At 48.6% G+C, this 20,893-nt stretch overlaps 1 protein-coding gene across 1 annotated transcript; it reads right to left on the reverse strand.

Moving 5' to 3' along the window:
* Positions 1-4,670: 4,670 nt before the first annotated feature.
* Positions 4,671-15,941, reverse strand: LOC104849007 (HLA class II histocompatibility antigen, DM alpha chain). Its single transcript, XM_019204719.2, has 6 exons — positions 15,713-15,941; positions 7,374-7,595; positions 6,005-6,289; positions 5,580-5,858; positions 5,242-5,370; positions 4,671-4,903 (listed from the first exon to the last, which is right to left on the reverse strand). The coding sequence occupies exons 1-6, from the start codon at positions 15,720-15,722 to the stop codon at positions 4,899-4,901; spliced, it is 930 nt and encodes a 309-aa protein (XP_019060264.1). The 5' UTR covers positions 15,723-15,941; the 3' UTR covers positions 4,671-4,898.
* Between the last annotated feature and the right edge of the window lie 4,952 nt (positions 15,942-20,893).

Here is a 20,893-nt window from a genome sequence, read left to right on the forward strand (position 1 = left end):
ACTGCTCTGTCCATCCTTGCTTGTCTGATCAGTTTTGTGCAGCTCTAGGACTGAAGAAGTTCTGGAGCCCCACAGCCAGCTTCGCTGGTGGCCACAGAGTGCGTCCTCTGCTCCCCCACGGCCTCTCCCCAGCCTGGCCAGCACATGCCCGCCGTGGACTCGCCCCGGTGATTATGTGCACAGCATAACAGGAAGCCAGAGGTGGGACTACGGTCTCTGTTTCCATGGTCACCTCACTTGGAACATCTAAGGAGTGGGAACAAACACTATAGGAGATGCAGTTATGGTCAAACAAGAAAGCCAGGAAAAGAGGAAAGAGCAGTCACCGTGGGCATGGAGGACAAGGAACATCATGGTGGCTAAGGGGTCCCCTGATGGAGGGGGCCTGGAGGTGAGCTTGAATACCAGGCTGGATTCACGTGGGAGGAGAGGAAGACAGTTGGCATCGCAGGCCCAGCACACAGCTCCCTAAGCCTGGCAGCACTGTGAGGTGCAGCTCAGGGTCTACAAGGAGGCTGAGTTGGCGGAAACAAAAGCAGCCCCGATATCATCACCAGAGTTGTGTGTTAAAGGAAGCCAGCTGTTTTCTTGTCCCTTTCCTGAGAATATGGCCATAACATACTCTCTCCTCAGCATTCCCGAAAACTGCTCCGAGTCAGCTCTCAGGTTCTTCTTCCGGACAGAGGCTGTCACTCGAGTCTCCATCTTTATCAACAGGAAAAAAACGCCGTTCATTCAGTCAGTCACTTGCAACTAAAACCAATGGCACGAGACCACGGGGTTTTGACAGCCAAAATTAAATTATTCTATTCAGGGAAGGAATTGTATGCAAATTTAACTGGTGAACAGCAAACCGAAAGAAGGGATTTGCAATATCTATATTTGCCAGCAATTACTACAGAGAATATGCATATTCCCCCAAATTCACAAGAAAAAGACAAAATTGCAATTTTTAAATAGACAAAAGGTAAACCACGAAAACACCAACAGAAATGCCTGTGATAAGATGCCCAGCCTCACTGGTAAAGGAAAAAAGTTAAAACTATAAGCCGAATGTGGTCGCCTGTAATCCCAACACTCAAGAGGCTGAGGCAGGAGGATTGCCATGAGTTCAAGGACAAGCTGAACTGCTTAGCAAGAGCCTGTCTCAAAAAGATTTAAGAGAGAGCGAGATCCCGCTCTGTGCCCGCCATATTGCCAACACTGGAAAATCAAATAGTTTCAAGTGTTAGTGGAGACAAAAGGAAAGGAGAACTATCTTGTTCTGTTGGTGGGAGCATAGACTGTTTCTGATCCCTGAATTATAGAAACTACACATTTGTTAAGAAACAGATTTAGCATCAGGAAGCAAGATAACACATCCTTGAGAGGAAAGACCGGGTTGAGTGCTCTAAGTCTTGGAAGAATTTAATAAAGATGAGCTGGGACTGGAAGATCAGAAACTATCCACAGAAGCAGTTGAATGTGAAGGCCTAGAGTTAGTTAAGGTTTGAATGAACTGAGCAGGTTAAAGAAGACATTCCACCCCCGTTCCTGGATAGACAGAGCCAATGTAGACAAAACGGCCATACTACCAAAGCTTATATGTAGATTGAATGTGATCCCAATCAAAATACCAGCAGCATTCCTCACAGATGTAGGAAAAACAATTCTAGAATTCATACAGAACCAGAAGAGCCCCAGAAGAGCAAATGCAATCCTGGGCAAGAAGAACAAAGCAGGAGGCACCACAATCCCAGATTTCAAGTTATATTACAAAGCTCTATTGATAAAAACAGCATGACACTGGCACAAAAACAGACATGTGGATCAGCAGAATAGGGCAGAGGATGCAGAAACAATCCCAGGCACGTTCAGCCATGTGATCTTTGACAAAGGGACCAAAACATATACTGGCCTCTTTAACAAATGGTGCTGGAAAAATTCACTATGTCCACGCAGAAGACTGAGTCTAGGTCAGCATCTCTCCCCATGTACTAAAATAAAAGCAAAATGGATCGGAGAACTAAATATTAAAACAGAAACACTGAATCTCCCAGCCAATAAGTAAAACTCTTGAAGATACACGCATAGGCAAAGGACTTTCTGAACAGAACCCCAGTGCACAAGAAATAACACCAAGAATCAACAAATGGCATCAGATCAAATTAAAAGGCTTTTTCACAACAAAGATAACAACCAATAGAATGAAGGGACCACCTTCAGAATACGAAAATTATTTTGTCAGTTACTCCCTGGACAGGAAATAACACCTAAATATATAAATAACTCAGAAAGTGACCCCCCCATAAAAGACCCAATCAGAAAACAGGCAGCCGAAATGAGTGGACACTTCTGGAAGTACAAGTGGCCGGGCTGCAGCCATCCTACTTCCGTTGCCATCTGCCGCCTGCTCAGCAGGAGCTGGAGCCAAGGTGCCTCGGGGTGGCCATGGGCTCCTGGACAGTCGCCTGGATAAGGCACTGCTCCAGGGACCTGAGCAGCCAGTGAGGCTGAGGCAGGCAGCTGACAGAAGACAAGATGGTGGCACTGGGCCGGGAGGAGCTGGTGCTGGGGTGCCCCTGCAAACTCCGAGACAATGGCCAATAAATCCCCAAAGAAATGTTCAACACTGCCGGCCGTTAGAGAAATGCAAATTGAAACAACACTGAGATTATCTCACTACAGAAGGAATGGCCATTGTCAAGAAATCAAATAACAGCAAATGTCGAGGGTGTGGGGGAAAATGAACCTTCTGCCTTGCTGGTGGGAATGTCGACTCGTACAACCACGACGGAGATTATGCAGAGATTCCTCAAAAATCTGAAAGTAGAAATTTGACCCAGCTCCTAGGTACTTGAAAGAGTTAAAAACTAAATCTTTGAAGCAGCCTCTATGTCCATCAACAAATAAATGATAAAGAAAATGTAGGGTTCACACACAGTGGAGTATTGCTTTTCCCTAAAGGGTAAAATGGATGGGCCTTGAGACAATAATGTCAAGGGAAATAAATCAGACAGGTGCCAATTATGCACGTGTACCCCATGATGAATGCGACCACTACATACCACAAACACGGACTCATGAGACGGGGTGGGGAGAGAAGGCACCGAGGTAGAAGGAAAGAGCATGAACAAATACCCTCAAGTGAAGAAAGACCAGATTCTGTCGAGAACAGTGAAGGAAAGGGATTCATTCCCCCACTCCCTGGGCCAGGGCTGAGCTCAGTGTGGAGGACTTGCCCAGGATGCAAGAGGCCCAGGACAGAATTCCTGCTGGAAGTAGTGAATGATCTGGACCAGACCAGAGAGGGCCGTGAATGTTTCTGGGGTATTTAAGTGGCAGCGTGGCAGAATGCCGCAGGAGGAACTTAAGCCCATCATTCCACAGAGGAGGAACCGGGGCCAAAGAGTAGAAGAGTCTTGGCTAAGGTCTCGCAGGATGATAAAAGCAGCCTCTAGTGTTGACTGGCAGGAACTTTCTGGATGAGCTGGAAATGGAACAGAAATTAGGAAGAACTAGAGAGCAGTAAAGAGCAGATCCAGAAAGGTAGAACTAAAATGAAAAGAAAAGCATCTGAAGAGAAGAAATTACAGTGCTGAAGATAGTAGGTCTCAGAGAAGAGAAAGAGGTCAACGATCCTAACAAGGTCTGTGAAATTCTAGACGGGTAGCGTTAGACTAAGTTTTCTATCTTTTCTATGTGCCAGACACTATCCGAGGCATTCTACAGATATTAACTTATTTAAGATTCACGACAGTCCTGTAAGAGGAACAACCACTAAAAGGATATTTTCGTCCTTTTACAGAAAATGCTACCAAGCCGGAGAAGGGATGAGGAGCTGCCCTCAGGGGACGCGGCTCAAAACCCAGTGAGGACTGCACTCCCAGCTGTCTGCTTCCGGAGCTTTATTCTTCCTCACCTGTCCCGCCTGCTCTCAGAAAAGACTGCGGCTCAGGGGAGGGTCGGCTCCCGGGAGGAATGGGATATTTTCCCCGCCTGAGACTGGTATAACGTGACAGCCAGAGATTCCCTTAGCAGTACCCAGTGGCTTCAGGGAACACAGTGGGTGCAGAGTAGTTTACGAGCGTGGCCACTGTGCCCGCTCCCACTGCCCGCCCGGACAGCACCGCACAGCTCTCCCTGGCCGATCGCGCAGGTCCCAGAACAGTGCCGGGAGCACAGGCAAAGCCTTTGCCCTTCCAGGCTGCTGCGCCTCACTTCCGACGTCCGTCCGAGACGATCACACGCGGGAGTACCTGCCTCAGCGCTCCCAGGGGCGGGAGTTACATTTTCCTCGAGCAGCCTGTGCCTGGAAGGACATTTCCTCAAACAGTACAGTTCGGAAAACGCGCGCAAGTACACACGAGCAGCTCCCCCAACCTTCTGTGAGCAGATTATCAGAAAGCAGAGCGGCCCTGTTTTCTCACATATTTTGAGCAAGCTGATAAGAGCCAGAGCCAGAGCTGTGGGCTGAGGAGCGAGGCGGCGTTGCCTGCTCCCCTCCGTGCTCAGGTTAGGACAGGCTGGATTTGAAATGATCCAGAAACAGAAGTCATGGGTTCAGGAAGGAGCTGGGCGGCGCCGGGGAGTGGCTCAGCGCCACAGCACCCCCCAGCACACGTGAGGCCCTGCGTTCAATTCCCAGCACTGCCAAGAAAACAAAGGAAGGAATAAAGCAACACTGATAGTAAGAACCGAGGACTGAGATTTATTGCCTTGATGTGGGAAGGGAGGCAGTTGTGACGGGCGCTCTGGACGCAAAGCCAGGCGCGGCCCGGCCCCGCCTGAGTCACCGCACACAGGGCCCCCAGAGTGTCGAGGCTCTTCCTGCTCCGAGGAAAGACCGCACACAGCACGCGAGAAGGGAGCGTCCTTTGCTTGGAGACGTCACTGGCATCAACTCTAGTCAGGACGAATCAGTCTAAGGAGAGAGTAGGACGAAGCAGAGCCATCAGGGGACCCCCACCTCCCCAAGGCTTCTCTGCCTGTGCCACACCCTACTGAGGCCAAGCTCTTCTTGCTCCCAAAACACCTCCAAGTACCTTCCTCAGAGGCCCCGCCTCCCTCCTCTCCCACTGAAACCTCTCCCATGCCCCGATCTTGTCTGTGCCGGGTCCCCAGCTCAGTGGATGTGGCCGAAGGGGCTGGACACAGGCCTGTGGATCCCTGTGTGTCCCCCTCCACCACCGCCACAGGATAACCCTGGCGCACCCGGCTCCCGCCACCGTGTCTGCTCAGCCGCCCGTGCAGAGGACATACCTCCTGAGCAAGGCCCCCGGAAGTAGGCAATGAGGAAAGTGCCCACAATGATGCCCAGCACTCCCAGGCCAAAGCCCACACCGCACAGCACGTTCTCCAGGAGATCCGAGGGCAGGGCGTTGTGGGGCACTGGAGGAAAGGGGCTCAGGTCAGCGTGGAGTCCTGGCTGAGGAGTCCTCTGCCCAGGGCAATGACTCGGGCATCCGGGACGGCAAGGAGAAGCTGAGCCCGGGGCTCCGGGGAGGATGGACTAAAGGTCCAAGTAGAGAAAGAGCCCCTCCCACAGGTCTACCTCTTTTGCCTCTCTAAGGAGCAGACTTCCAGGGAAAGGGCCTCACCCCAGTAGGCAATCGCTGTGTAGCTGTCAATTTCATGAGTCGCCATGCAGGAGAAGACATCGGAGTATTCTGGCGTGAAGTTTAAGTAAGAAAAGGCCTCGAAGCCGAGTCCATCAACGGCTGAGACAAAAGTGGGCCCAGCTCCTTCCACCGGCTCAGAGTTATGCTGCCAGCTCACCGTCAACATGGGGGGGAAAAGATTACTGACGAGGCACACCAGTGTGTTGGGCTTGCCGAACTCCAGGGGCTTCAGCGTGAACACCTCAGGGATAGGGAAACCTGGAGGGGTTGAGGTGACAGGGAAAGAGGACAAGTTTAGATGGCGCCTTGGGGTGCGCAGAGGGTGAGGGCAGGGAAGGAGCCGACGGGTGGAGCGCTGGGGACAGTAAGGATGCCCCGACTCTCACCCCCCGGAAAACCCTAACCTCTGGACACCGGGATTTGCCCATCAAATATTGGGTCGAGTTGCTGGACCATTGCACTGCAGAAGTCTTTGTCAAATGCAATGGCAGAGGCATCACTCAGGTCCTGAGCCCAGTCAGTGAATTCAGGCAGGCGAGGCACTCGGGTATTCTTGGAAAAATCAAAGGAGAAAAGCTGGTCCTCGTCATAGCTCTCGGAGAGCCCGATGCTGGGAGTCCCTTCTTGGCAGAAGACCGTGTGCCGGAACGTGTGGTTCTGCAGGTCGTCCCGCCACACTGGAGTGTGAGCTGTGAAGAGAGGCAGAGCTCGGGGAGTGGGAGCTGAACCGCGGCGAGGCCTGCTGGGGTTCAGAGGGTGCGGTGCAAGCCCTTCTGTGTCTGCTGCTTAGGCTCCCCTCCCAACGGGGGTAAAGAAATAAGGAACTGCTCCAAGCCTCCCTTACCCATAAAAAGCCCAGCTGCCTAAAGTGACAGATTCGGCCATCTCCGGAGTGTTTGGGCACTGTGCAAAGGCACCAGCCAAGGAGGGAGACGGAGGCCAAAATCCAGCTTGGCAGCTGCTCACCAAGCCATGTGCCCAGCACAGTGTGCAACCCCACAGGGGGTACCTTTGCCTTAATCGGGCCTCTGGAGGGGTCCCCTGCCTTAGAAGACAGCGAAGGAATTACCGTGGCCTTGCTAAGCCGTCATGACACCGCCCTATCTCACCCTGCGCACACATGTAAACTGAAACCCGACTCCCCTCGGCCCCTTCACTGGCACCAGGCCTCCCTGAAAATCTCTTCCACCACGCAAAGCCTCCAGACCTCACAACCTGGCAGCAGGAAATAGTCCCTCTTCTTGAAAAGTCTTGGCAGGAATCCCCCAGCCAGCAGAAAACCTTCTTCTACCCGACATCCAGAATGACGGATGAAATGAGAGTAATCTTCCAGATTGCCTCCCATTCTGCCCCATCCTTCACACAGAAGAAACAGCAGACAAAGTTGGGTTCTCAAGCGTCACAAGGCAGAGTCTGATGACTGAGGGAGTCCAGGTGCATCGCGAGGAGAGGAATGGAGATAACTTTTGCTTTGCTCCAATCCCAGCCCTACCACTTTGCAGCAGTGTGAACTTATACAAGTCCCTTCAACTCGCCGGGGCTCACATTCTCCATGTTGAAATGGAGAGCAATCTCGGCTTGGAGAAGTTGTCTGAAGCGGAACATGTAAAACGCCGACAATGCCTGCGGCCATAAGCAGCAGCGCTTGCGCAACCCGCTACGGTCCCACCCTGCCCGCCTTCTAGAAAGCACAGGGCCCCTCTTGGGTGCTGGGGTGGGATCCCCGGGCCCTGTCGCGGGCGGATGGAAGTGGAGGGCAGGCGCCTGTCTCACCTGCAAGGACGGCCCAGGAGTGGGGCAGCAGCCACAGAAGCCGAAGGAGCGGCAGCGGCGCAGCGCCTCGGCCGGGCTCTCTATCCATACCTTCACACCACTCTGCAGGTGGGAGCTGGCGGCCCTGTAGACCCGGCTCCCGTACTCCCTCCCCCAGCTGGTAGGTAGCCTTCGGTCGATCTTGGTTGGCCAGCGCCTTTCCAGCGCCCCTTGTCATTTCCGCTAAACCAATCAAAGGAGAGTAGTGATCAGCATCATCTGTCACTGGGGAGAGACCGGGGCCGGCAGCCTCCTGCAAACTTGGCCCTTTGACCAGCTCCTAGCGCGGGGTACCGGGTGGGCGGGGAACTCCTGCCTCTGGGCGGGGCGCCCTCTGCAGCGTGGGCCGTCCGGCCTTTAGAGCAGCGCCGCCCGGTGGCTGACGAGGCAGTGGGCAGCACATCTCCGAGGACTCCCACCTCCTCCTCCCTCCACAGCCTCTCCTGTTTCTCGGGAGGGTTTCTCCTATTGACATTAGCTCTGACTCCCTCTGCAGAAACTTATTGAAAATGTAGTAAGTGCTGAGTGTTCAGCCCCGTTAGAAATTCCAGAAATAAAGCAGCCTCTACACCCATTATGTGAGAATGCATTGTGGTTTCAGTAACCTGCCATTAACTTCAGCTACCTAGAAAATTCCAGACGTAAACAGTAAGTTCTAAACTGTGCACCATTCTAAGCAACATGACGGAATCCTGGGCCATCTGTAAATCACCGCTTTGCCCAGTGTATCCGAGCTGTATACACCACCGGCCCGTCAGTCATCTCCTTTATCAGATTCATTGCCATTATATCGCACTACGTGTTCCAGTGAGCCTTATTTTAGTAATGACCCCAAAGCGCAGGAGCACTGATCATGGCAATTCCGATATGCCAAAGGGCAAGAAGTGCAAAAGCCCTGAGGTGTTTCATTTAGGTGAGAAGGCAAAAGTTCTTGGCTCTGTAAGGAAAGGGGAGGGGAAAAAACTGGGTGTGTACAGTGCAATAAAACATACATACACAGGGAGGGAGGGAGGAGGACATCCGCATAATTTTTATTACAGTATACTGCTACAATTGTTTTATTATTGTTGTTAATCTCTTGTGTGCCTAATAAATGTATTTTATCATAGTTATGTACGTATAAGAAAAAACAGTACCTACAGGGTTCAGAGCTATCCACTTTTTCAGGCATCCACTGAGGGACTCGCAATGTACCACCCCCCCCCCGTAGCAGACTGGTTTACAAGGTGGCGCACGACGGCCGCCCAGTCGGTGTGGAAAACTGCAAAAGGGACATCTGCGGGCTGGAGACCCGAACAATCCAGTCAAGTCGGAAGACGTGGAACTCACTGCAGAGCCTCGCTGGAGTCTGTATGGGGAAGCCAGGGGTCTGCGTTGGAAAACTGAAGATTCTGAGCCCGAAGGCTGACGGGTCTACCCTGGGCAGAAAGAGCCGGTGCTAGAAGCCTGGAAACAGGCCTAAAGGTGATGACAAAGGCTGGAGCTCCCCCAAGAAGCACAGCAAGACTTCCTTCTTTTCCGTTTTATTCCATCCAGGCTGAACGCCTGTTGGTTGGTGCCACCCACACCCACGTGGGTCTTCCCTGCTCAGTAAGCCCGTCATCCGGACACCCCCAGAACCACGCTAGACCAGTCAGCAGGGCGTTTATCGTTCAAGATGACAGCACGGTTAACTATCACAGCGAGGCAGCAGCTACTGGGTATGTTCCTGCCTTCAAAGAGTCTGCAGTCTAGTTGGGGAGGAGTCAATAAATACATAATTACACACAACGTAACATATGCCGGAATGTGCCCAGCCTGCCAGGAGGTGAGGGAGAGATTTTCCTCTTTCATGTCCCCCCCAGTATATTTCCATCTTGGAACCACCGGGCAATGGATTGAAACTATGAGCTAAAACAAACCTTTTCTCCTCTAAGTTTTCTTTCTCAAGTATTTGGTTACAGTGGTGAAAAGCTGACCAATACAGAAAATAATGTACAGAAAATCAATTTATGTGACACATAAAATAATTTATGACCATGTAAGTAAAAGTATGACTGTAGGGTCAGTATCTTTGGCTTCAAATCCACGCCCGCCACTTTCTGCTGAATAACCCTCTTCTCTCTGACATGCACAATGGGGATAATGGCAGCAGTTCTTCATTTGTTTGTTAATCCTTCCAACAAGTATTTGCTGAGTATGCACTATAGGTCTGTTGTTCTTTTAAACATTAAATATTTGGATATTTAAGAAGAAAACATTTTACTTTCTTGGCGGGGGGGTTGAGACAGGGTCTCACTGTGTAGTTGAGACTGACCTGGAACTCACTATGTAGCCCAGGCTGGTCTCGAGCTCACAGCGATCCTCCTGCCTCAGCCTCCCGAGTGCTGGGATTACAGGGGCGTGCCACCACGCCCGGCCAAAAACATGTTACTTTCTAATACATTAGTAATCCATACCATACACATACACAAAAAAACTATCATATATTATAATTGTCATAAGTTAAAAACAGCCAGGATGGGGATATAAGTCAAAACGAAGACAGTGAGAACTTAGCACTGAGAAAATTGTAGTGGAACAAAAATTTGAAGGACATAATCAGAGCAGGAATATATCTGGGAATAAAGCACACTGAGGGAAGAAACGTGGAATGCAGAGAGGCGTCAGAGCCTAAGTTACCCGAGGTTTAATTAGAAAACCCAGTGCAGTGAGGAGTGAGAGAAATGGATATAATAATGGGCAGACAGGAAACGACCAAGGCCGTCTGAATCAGACTCACAGAAGAGACTTAAACTCTTGGGATGAGGGAAAAGGGAAGTCCCGGGAGGCTCTGAGCCGGAAGTGGCTGGATTTGAGGGACGCCGGGGAGGAGTCAAGACGGCTACCACGCAGAGAAGAACGGTCTTATTTCCGAGGAAATGGAGTCGGCATGAAGAGTAAAAGAGCAGAGAGGTCGCTTAGAATCTATTACAACAACCCAGACGACTCTGCAGACTGGAAGAATCACTTAGTGGTAGCGCAAACAGAGGTCTCTCACAAAATATTCCAGAAGATGGCAGGGTTTCCATAAGAGGTAACGATAATATGAAAAAACTTTGAAATCTTATTTGAATAATACTTCTTCTTTCATCTTTGGATATGTGTGTGATAGGGAAGGGGTAATGACATAAAACATTATTTCACCCTAGTACCTTAAATTATCAAATCTTTGCATCATTAACCACTTATTAAAAATTACCAGGGTATCTCTCTTCATTCCATGGTATCTCAGCTTTTCAAAAATCTTTGTAGTACCTCAAATACAGAGAACATATAAGTAAGTAATACAAATACTGAAAAGAAAAAAACAAAAGAATGTGCCGAGTATTTAGGAAATAGTAATTTTGTGAGAATAAGAGGATGGGACATAATCAGGAAGGCTCCTGAGAATGTTTGTTTGTTTGTAGCTAAGACTTCACTATATAGCACAGGCTGGCCTTGAACTATGTAGCCCAGGCTGGTCTTGACCTCACAGCGATCCTCCTGCCTCAGCCTCCATCGGGCTAGGTGTACAGGTGTGCACCACCACTCCTGGTGGCTCCTGAGAATCTTGAAAGAAAAACAATTTGACCAGCAGAACATGAAGGAAGAGAAATACATCCCAGGGCAGGAGGCAGACAGATGCATGAAGATCAAAGGCGTCCAGAGTTCCTCCCCTTGGAGACTCCTGTAACAGTCAACAAGAAAGCTGTGAAGGTTGCTCACATGTTCTGGCGTGGTACTAGGGCTAGCAAGGGTGACAATGTTGAGCTACAAATTTAGGCAAGAGCCAGATGACATAGACCTAGACACACCACAAAGAGGACCTTTCACTTAGCAGATGAGAGGGACATTAAAACTGGAGAGTGGCACAATCATTTTAGCATGTTAAAGAAATCGTCCTGATATTTTAAACAATGGACTAAAGCTTTGGGGAAATGGAGGCAAAGCTACTAGTCAAGAGTCTATAGGAGTGACCTATTTTCTGGTCCCTTTTCTATCTCTCTTAGAAGCTATCTTTTACTCAATAAATTTTTCCTACTTGAAAAAGTTTACAGCAAAAAAAGAAAAGAAAACAAAAAACCAAAGGAAAAAGTACAGCAAATTATATCATAATTAAAAAGCTGCACACATACCACCTTTTTGTAACAATATTGTAATAATTTAAGCGAGGGCATATCTGTAATTCAAGCACTCTGGGAGTCTGAGGCAGAAGGATCACAAGTTCAAGTCCTGCCTGGGGAACAGCAGAGACCTTGTCTCAAAATTTAAGATCTTCATAGGAAAACGGATGCATATTGAGGCCATACTCTTAAGTGAAATAAATAAGACACACATGTGTAAATACCAAATAGTTTCTCTGGTGTAAAAAGCTAAAAGTGTAAATAAGATCCAAATTGTATAACTGATAATGTAAAATAGGAAGAAAAGGGCTAAAGGTGTAGGGGAAGTGGGAAGGGTAGGAGAAAAGAAATAAGGGAAAAGAAAAAATATGAGAAAGAAAAGAATGGAAACAAAGTCTTTGTAAACAGAGGAAAGGGTAAAGGGAGGGCAGGGGTATAGGAAAAAAATGAGAACCAAGACCTGTCATGTAAAGGTACAAGATCCCAATGATGAATGTAACTGTGCTGTGTACTTTAAAAATACCAATAAACTCAATGAAGAAAAAAACTGTTTAATTTTTTGAGCCCAGGGATTTAGCTCCATGGCACTGCGCCTGCTTTGCAAGCGCAACATCCTTAGTTTGATCCCAGTGCCGAAAAGAAAAAATAATTTTTTAACTTTTTTAAAAGGGCTGAGGATGTAGCTAAATGTGAAGGCCCTAGGTACTCCACACACAAAAAAAAGTTTGTCAGAGCTGGGAAGGTGAATTAAACCATAATCAGAGGGGATGGAAGGGTACATTGAGATAATTAGGAAGTGGGAGTTGAAGGGTTTGGAAGCGTGAAAGAGGCGCGGGTAAACCCAGGCTTCTCATGTGTCTGGGTGAGTGCCCAGGGAGGAGCTGAATTCAAACTGAAAATAACAACACAGCGGTTTACAGACAGAAAGGAGCGCGTCCTACTCTGTACACGCTGAGTTTGGAGCAGCAGTGGGACAGCCAGCAGGGGGCAGCAAGGGGTACAGGGCAGGTGCCGCGTGCAGGTAAGGCAGAGGCCACGAAAAACCCAAAGGGACTGTGGGAAGGACCAGGAAGCAAAAGAAAAGGCATGTGGGGGTCAAATCCCAAACCTCACGCCAGTTATCATCCAGGCGGGAATGCGTAACCACTCTACGTATTAAAGACCAGAGAATTTAACATCTCAATTGGTTTCAAATGTGTAAAATGGCAGGGAGGCGGAGGCTTTGCTGGAAGTACAAACAGGAAAGATGGGAGCCTGGGAGTCAGACTGAGCTGGAATTCATAAATCCATTTGTGGCTGGCTGGCCCTGTGGGAGGCACTGTCATATTCAGACGTGACCTAAGGAGCGGCCATTGCGTCCAGAGTCACCGAGAAAGTACTTCTGCCCAGCAGGCAGGAGTCCACAATCACTCATTCTTCCTGTTGCTACAAGGACCAGCAATTGCCACAACTGTTAGCCTGTCGGAGGCAGCAGCAGGAAGCGCCTGGTTCTGTCCTGCCTTCTGATCTCCCACCAGTGCCTCCTATGGGCAGACTAACAGGAAGCCAGCTGGCCAGGACGTCTGGGAGATGCAGCGCTGGCGACTGCACCGCACGGGAGGGCGGGTGGGGCGCTGAGACAATGCAGGGTAACTAGCACACCGAGTGCGCAGGCTTCTAAGGAGCTGGCAGCGCCAGGAGCACGCGGAGGCCTGAGAGAGCACAGGTGCACGGAGAAGACGGGCGAGGCCAGCGTTACTGAGGGCCTCTCAGAAGACACGGACGAGAAAGTGCCCTGAGATTTGGTAATTATGGGCTGGCTGACAAATTTACTGAGAGCAATTTCAGTGTTGTAGTGGGAGGCGACTCCAGATTGCGGTAGGCCGAGCTGTGGGAGGTGAGGAAGAAACTGCCAGTGGATATGCTTCAAGTTTGACAGAGAAGACAGACAGAAGGGGCGGGGGACGCGAGAAAGAGAAAGATCCAAGGTGGCAACTAAGTAATCTAAGAAATTAATCTGTGTGAATATGCTCCATCGGTGTCCTGAGACTTTCAAAATCCATATCCTTTGAATAAATAAAGGCCGAAACTGAAAATAAAAAAGACTCCCATGCCCTCATGGAAAAATCCATACTTTGAATAAATAAAGGCCGAAACTGAAAATAAAAAAGACTCCCATGCCCTCATGGATATTCCGGGAACAGCAATCTGTACGTATGTGTGACTCTAGGCGGGGAGGGGACAGGGGGTCAGGGTAAGGGTGGGTTTGGAGATCACGGTGACACTCCGAAGAGCAAAAGAACATCTTCCTAATGTCCGGGAGCTCTGGACTAACCCAGCAGCGGTTCTGGCAGTGGGGAGATGCAGCTACAGGACCGGACCTCAGAAGGAAGTGTAAGACACCACAGAACTACAGTGGAGACGGGGCACACAGCTACCTGGGGCTCCAGACCAGGCGGGCAAGCTTTGTCCGTAAAGGGCCAGAGAGCAGGGAGAGCAGGTATCTCGGGCGCGAGGGTCAGCAGTCTCTGCCCTGAGAACTCCATCACGGCAGGAAGGCAGCTACAGGCAAAGTGGAAATGCGAGAGCGCAGCTCAGGTCCCGCCTCCCTCCCACGTCTCCAGCATCTTTCTCCTCGGTGGACCTGCTTGCAGCTGCTCTTTCGGTACTGGTGTTCCCTGGGGCTCTGGATTCACCCCCTTTACTTAGGAACTAACATTTGGATTTCACATATCTATATGTCACGAAACATTTTTCTTTTGCTTTTTTTTCCTCCCAACCATTTAAATATGTAAAACCATTCTTAGCTCCTAAGCTATATGAAAACAGGCAGTGGGCTGGATTTTGCTTACAGGACCATAATGGGCTGAGAGCTCCTCTCAGTGTGGTCACAACTGGGACGGAAACCCAAAATAGACCCACTGCTCAACAGCCTCACCCCCTTTATTCACGGCAACACCCGTCAGTGAAGGGTGCCTTGGTGGCAGGTTACTTGGCAGATCTGGGGAAGAACAGAAGCGGGGTGAGCAGGCTGACTCGGGAATAGGCACAGCAGGCACCGGAAATACTCTGGGGATGAAGAGCGAGGCGGAGGGGTCAGACGCTCCAAAGAGCAGGGTGTGGAAAAGACAAGAATGAGGAGGACCGTATCACCCACCACCAGGACTATGGCCAGAGTGCTCAACTCCTCCTCTCCCTTCTGTAATCTGGGTACGACCTGTAATGAGTTCCAGAATTGGCAGCTTCGCTTCCGAACTCTATGTAACTCTTCCTCCTCCCAGGACTTCCCCACAGCCTCCAGCAAAGGTGTCTCAGAAGCAGCCTTTGATCGGTTTGAGGAAACACAGTGGGAAAGAAAGAGCAGGGCAGCCAGTTCTCATTCTCTATTTTGTCATTAAATACAAATGCCCCCGGGAGATGGATATGAGAAAAATGTATTGTGCACATTAAAACTAGCCAAAAATGTGCAATTAGGAAAAAGGGTAGGACAAAGGGATGCTGAGGGGGGTGGAAATGATCAAAACATACCGTGTGCATGTATGAATCTGTCAAAATGAAGCACATTAATCTGTACAACCAATTAAAAATAACAAAAGCATTAATGCCTCTGACAATAATGGCACAGAGCCTTTCGGAGCCATGGCTCTCCATTTTGTTGGATTTGTTTTGTGATGCTAGGGATTAAGCCCAGGGCCCAATGCATGCTCGGTAAGCGCTTATCATTGAGCCCGAAAATATACGCAGCGTAACCAGCGACTTACAGCTTGCTTGCTTCCCTCCGTCCTCCCTAGCAGTGCAGACGGAACCCAGGACAGACCCGCTACTTCTGAGCTATATCCCCAGCCCCAGGCCATGGCTAAGGCTCTCCACACCACACCATTCTCCCTTCCCCAGCTCTGGCCCTCTGCTGTCAGAGCCAGACTTCTTGGAAAGGCTGTAGGCTACTATGTCCCCACTTTCACACTTGTCAATGAACCCTTCATCCTCAACAATGAAATTATTCACCAGGATTTGGTTTCTAAGTCAAATGGATTCTTTGCAGGCTCTGCAACACTGGATACCGCTGGCCATGCCCTCCCTCCTGGTCTTTCCTTCCACTTGTCGGACATCCCTTCAGCCTCTCATACTCTTTTCATTCAGCTACCTCTAAGTATCGGTGTCTCCTAGAGTTCTGTCCCCAGCCTTCACCCTTCTTACCCAACATCATTGCCACGGACGGTCGGTCTCCTTTCCTTCCACCTGCCTTCAGTTACTACCCACTTGCTGATGTCGTCCCAGTGTCCCTCTTCGGCTCCGGTCTTGCTGAGCCCCACACTATCCATCTGCCCAACTGCTTCAGCCACCTCCCCTCCAATGCTGTGCAATAGACCGCGTCAGTGGTAGTCTCCACAAGACAACAGGACTCTCGAAGAAATAAAAATAGGTAAATTGGACAGCAGCAATTTTTTATTTCAAAAGTTTATTTCAACATAGACATAATAAAACAAAAATATTAGCCAGGATGACAGTGCAGGCCTATAATCCCAGCACCCTGGGAGGCTGAGGCAGGAGGATCACAAGCTTGAGCCTAGCCTGGGCAACACAGTAAGAAGCTGTCCCAAAATGAAAAATAAAAAAGAGCTAAGGATGTAGTTCAGTATGAAAGCCCTGGGTCCAACCCCAGTACCATCAAAACATACACACACACACACACACACACACACACACACACATGCACTCACAGGCAAAGGCCTCCAGGCTGTCTTTCAAATTACACGTTGTTGAGACCTGGTTTTTTTTTTGGGGGGGGTACGGGGGATTGAACTCGGGTACTTGCACTTGTGAGGCACGCAGTGGGATCAATGAGCTAAATCCCCAGCCCTCTTGAGAGATAGTTAAACTGTATGAGCTGAACACCACTGGACCCATGAGATGTGGCCAGTATTAATACCTCCCCATATTAGAGCTATTTCTGGAGAAGGGAGGAACACCTTGGACTAAGCAACCACCGCAGTACAGCTATCTTCAACATACAGCACCTCAAACAACCACACGAGATCAGGTGAGGTACACAAGAGATGTTGAATGTACTCATTACTGCTCAGATCCATTTCTTAACTGCTCAGTTGATATATGTCTCCTACTTGGTGATCTCTCATCCATAATATGTCTACCACATATTTTTTTCTTTTCAAGACAGTATCTCACTTTGTAGTTCAGGCTGGCTCTGGATTCACAACGCAGCCCAGCCTGGCCTTGAACTCAAAGTGATCCTCCTGCCTCAGCCTCCCAGAGTGCTAGGATTACAGGCATGCTTCACCACACCCAGCTCATGTCTACCACATATTGAGATTACATTCATCATAAAATTCAATGCAGGTCTGGGGATTTAGGTCAGTGCCACCTTGCCTGCCTCAAAAGTGCAAGGTCCTGAGTTCGATCCCAGATACCGAGAAAAGAAATTTTAAAATTTTTTAAATAAAATAAAATTCAATGTTGATTTATTAATTTTAAAGCTTATATTCTGGCTAGGCATGGTGGCACATGCTTGTTCCAGCACCTGAGACAGAGGTAAGAGGACTGCCATGAGTTCAAGGTCAGTTTGAATTACAGAGCAAGACTGTCTCAAAAAAAAAAAGTATGACCTTAGGTGAATGATTTAACTACTTAAGTATCTTCATTTGAAATATGTGAGTGATAACAATAATACTGACTTCCTAGGGCTATAAGGATTTGAAGAGATACCATGGGCTGGGTAAGCCCCTTGCAGCACCGCCTGACACACTTTGAGCACCCAATAAAGGTATTAGTTATCACCAAAGGCAACTCTTCCTGGTCCCTGATCATTTTATTTGATTTTGTTTTTTTGTTTTTTGAGACAGGGTCTCACTATGTAGCTGAGACTGACCTGGAACTGACTATGTAGCACAGGCTGGTCTCGAACTCACAGAGATCCCCCTGCCTCAGCCTCCCAAGCGCTGGGATTACAGGCGTGGACCACCACACCCGGGTATTTGATGTTTATTAATACCTCTATTTCTAGCCACTAGAAGAGAGTTCCTGAAGACATAATTCTGATGACGTCATTGCTCCAAAACTTTTAGTGGCTCCTCACTGGGTCCATACTGAAAAGCCCTGAAATCTCCAAAATATGACCTCCGCGAATAAATTTACCTTCTGATTTTCTCTTTTCTACTCTAAAATTTTCTTTCCTGTTTCACCTATTACAGCTCATATTCTGGCCACAGTGAATTATACTCTGTAAGAATAATTTGTGCTGTTCTGCTTCTGTCTTGCCTCACACCAATTTCTCAGCGTACCTGAAGGCAATGATTATTATTCCCCAGGACCCCACAGTACAACTGCAATTTTATCCAACTCACATTCTCATTTAAGCATCAATCCCCTTCAACATTTCCTCAATTTATTAGCCAGGTACTATGTCAGAACCTATGAATATTTTTTTAAAAAAAACAACACAGCCTTGTTCTCAAAATCAAAATCCAGGCCAAGGATGTAGCTCAGTGGCACCTCACCTGCCTAGCAAATGCAAGGTCCTGAGTTCAATCCCCAGTACCACCAAAAAAAAAAATATATATATATCTAGTAGTGAAGAGAAACGTATAGTTACACAAGTGGCACTGATGTAAAAGGTATAATCATAACAGAAAAATGACACCAAGGACTAAGCAGTCAGCTCAATTGGGAGGCGAGAGTTGGCTTTTCAGAGATAAGTGAAATTTTAAATGAAGGAAAAGCCTATTCCATGCAGAAGGAACATATGTGTAAAACACAGAGGCATGGAACAAAATGGCACGTCTGAGGAACAGTTTAATACAGCTGGAGTATAAGGTCCAAGACGAGGCGGCTAGACGTGAGTGACGCAGGAGAGTTAGGTGGACTTTTCTAGCAAGCACGAGAATTTGGATTTTACCATGAAGGCAATTAGGGATTAACAGCGTGGTGGATTAACTAACAGTCATCTTATAACACCCAACTGAACTGAATCAGCCTGGTTCTGGGCATGGAAGACCCACCTGAGGCTTGTTGCCAACACCATAAAAAGAGAACTGGAGGCGAAGATCACTCGCTGTTGGTTTTCTTGGAGAAGCTGCCAAGGATGGTTTTCCTGATGGAACTTGGCTGTTCTGGTCATTGGAGGAGTTCGGGCCTCGTTGTCACCGGGAACTGCTGCTGTTTTCATCAGGAGAGCTCTGTCTTCCCTTAGCCTGGCACAAATCCTTCACCCCACCAACCAAGGCTTTCTAGTTCCCTCCGCTGGTCTTTGGACCTTCCTGGTGCAGATCCTCAGTATGGACTTGCATGCGACACCACCGTGGGCTCCAGGCTCTGCTGGAGTTGTGGAGGGCACTGCCGTGGCTCTAGGCCTTTAGCAGGACCTGTGCAGGGCACTGCCGTGGGACCCAGGCCCTGGGCTAGATTCAGTGGATCTCTAGTGTGTGGAGAGACTTCTCGCACTCCTCTGCATTTCACGTTTTGGGTGAATATTATAGAATAATCCTATAAATTATATGTCCTGTACTAAATTTATTCCCTTGCAAAGCCCTGACTACAACACATAAGATTTACACCGTAATATATGGCCAGGGTTACATCGTGGAATCCAGCTCACTGATGACAGCACTGTGGCATACAAGAGAAGAACACCTAGAGTATTACCGCCCAGAAGACGTTCTGCAGTGACAGAGATGTGCCATTGTCTGTGCTGCTCCATGACAGGTACTAGCCATATGTGCCTACTGAGAATTTGAAATGTGGCTAGTGCACCGAGGAACTAAATTTAAAATATATTTAAATTCTAGTGGTGGTACATGCCCCTATTCCCGGCACCTGGGAGGTTGAGGCAGAAAGATTGCCAGGAGTCCGAGGCCAACCTGAATTATGCAGGGGGACCCTGTCTCCAAAAAACAAAACAAAAAAAATTGTATTTAAACTCAAATAACCACGTATATCTAGTGGCTTACCGCACTGGATAGTGCAGCTCTAGAGGTAAGGAAATTTCCTAGGAGACCGTCAACATAGCCTAGGTGATAGGATTAGGACAGGAGTGTGATTCAATGGATACTTAAGAGGCAAAATGCTAAGTCTGGTGGATATAAGGTTGTGAGAGAAAAAACAAGGGGCTTCTAGGTTCTAGGCTTTGTGACTGAGTAGCTGGCATCACGCAGGGTAACAGAATGCATCAATCCTGAACATGTTAAAGTGTTTGAGGGTACCCAAGCAGGTCCATTTGGTAGGAAATTTAGTTCGGGATTTCTGTCTGAACTAAAGATACAAATTTGAAAGGTTTTACGCCATTAAGTACGATACTACTTAGAACTAGAAGAGAACAGATATAACCCTGGCAAACCACAACATGTGGGAAGAAGGGGCTTAGGGAGTTCAGAAAGGCGACAAGGAGGAAAAAAAAAAGTGGAGAGACTGGCCACAGAAGTCAAGGGTATAATGTCAGGACAGAAGCATGATCAAGTGTCAAACGGTTCAGGAGGTCAAATGAGGCGAGAACTGAAAAATGTTTCCTGGCTCTTCCAATTAGGAGATCCTTGAGGACAAGCGCCTCAGGAGTAAGAGTTAAAGAGGGTGGGGATGGTGAGAGAGGAAGGGAAGGGGAGAGGAATAAGATGGACAGAGAATTTTGAGCATATACTAATTTTAAATACAGGTCCCGGATACTGGCTTTTACAAGGAAACTGAGAGATGACTAAGAGTCTACTAAGAGGGCAAGATATTGAAAAAATTGTTTTCCTTTTCTTTTTTTCTGGTCAGGAAATAAAGCTTAGACTTCCAAAGGGTGGAAGCTACGTAGCCTCAGGATAAAAGAGAAAGTTAACCAGGTCAAAAGTAAAGAGATTTTCTTAAACCGAGAAAGCAACACCCAAGGGAATGGGAAAGGGACATAGATGTGGCCCAGTTTCCAGTGGGTGGGGAACGGCAGTTCTGAGTTGGTTCTGCGAGGTGATATCCATAGGCGAGAGTGCAGATTCGAGGGTGAACCAGACTGAGGGATGAAGAGAGGTAATAAGCTAGGGACAAATTAAAGGATTGCTTTGGTGCCAACTGGATCACCTAGTTATCAATGCTTAAATTTATGAGGGCGCAGAAAGCCAAGCTTTCAGAGTTCGAGTTTTAATCTAGCTTGACCGCGGTGCAGAAGTGATCAGCTGGTAAACTGTACTAGGCTGAGGGCTCCAAGAACTCGGAGGTCTCTAAGAAGTCACTTAGGGTGCACTCTGGGGACGCGAGAGGCGGTAAAAGCTAAGAAGACCACAAAACGCCCACACCTACGCGCGCACCTCTGCGGCCCGCCGCAGGGACTGAGGCGATCAGCTCCCCCCCGCGGCCGAGCCACACTACACCCACCGAGGCGGGGGCCCCACC

The sequence above is a fragment of the Fukomys damarensis genome, unplaced genomic scaffold (assembly GCF_012274545.1).
Source record: "Fukomys damarensis isolate Sample0158 unplaced genomic scaffold, DMR_v1.0_HiC HiC_scaffold_20, whole genome shotgun sequence".
NCBI classification, from domain to species: domain Eukaryota; kingdom Metazoa; phylum Chordata; class Mammalia; order Rodentia; family Bathyergidae; genus Fukomys; species Fukomys damarensis.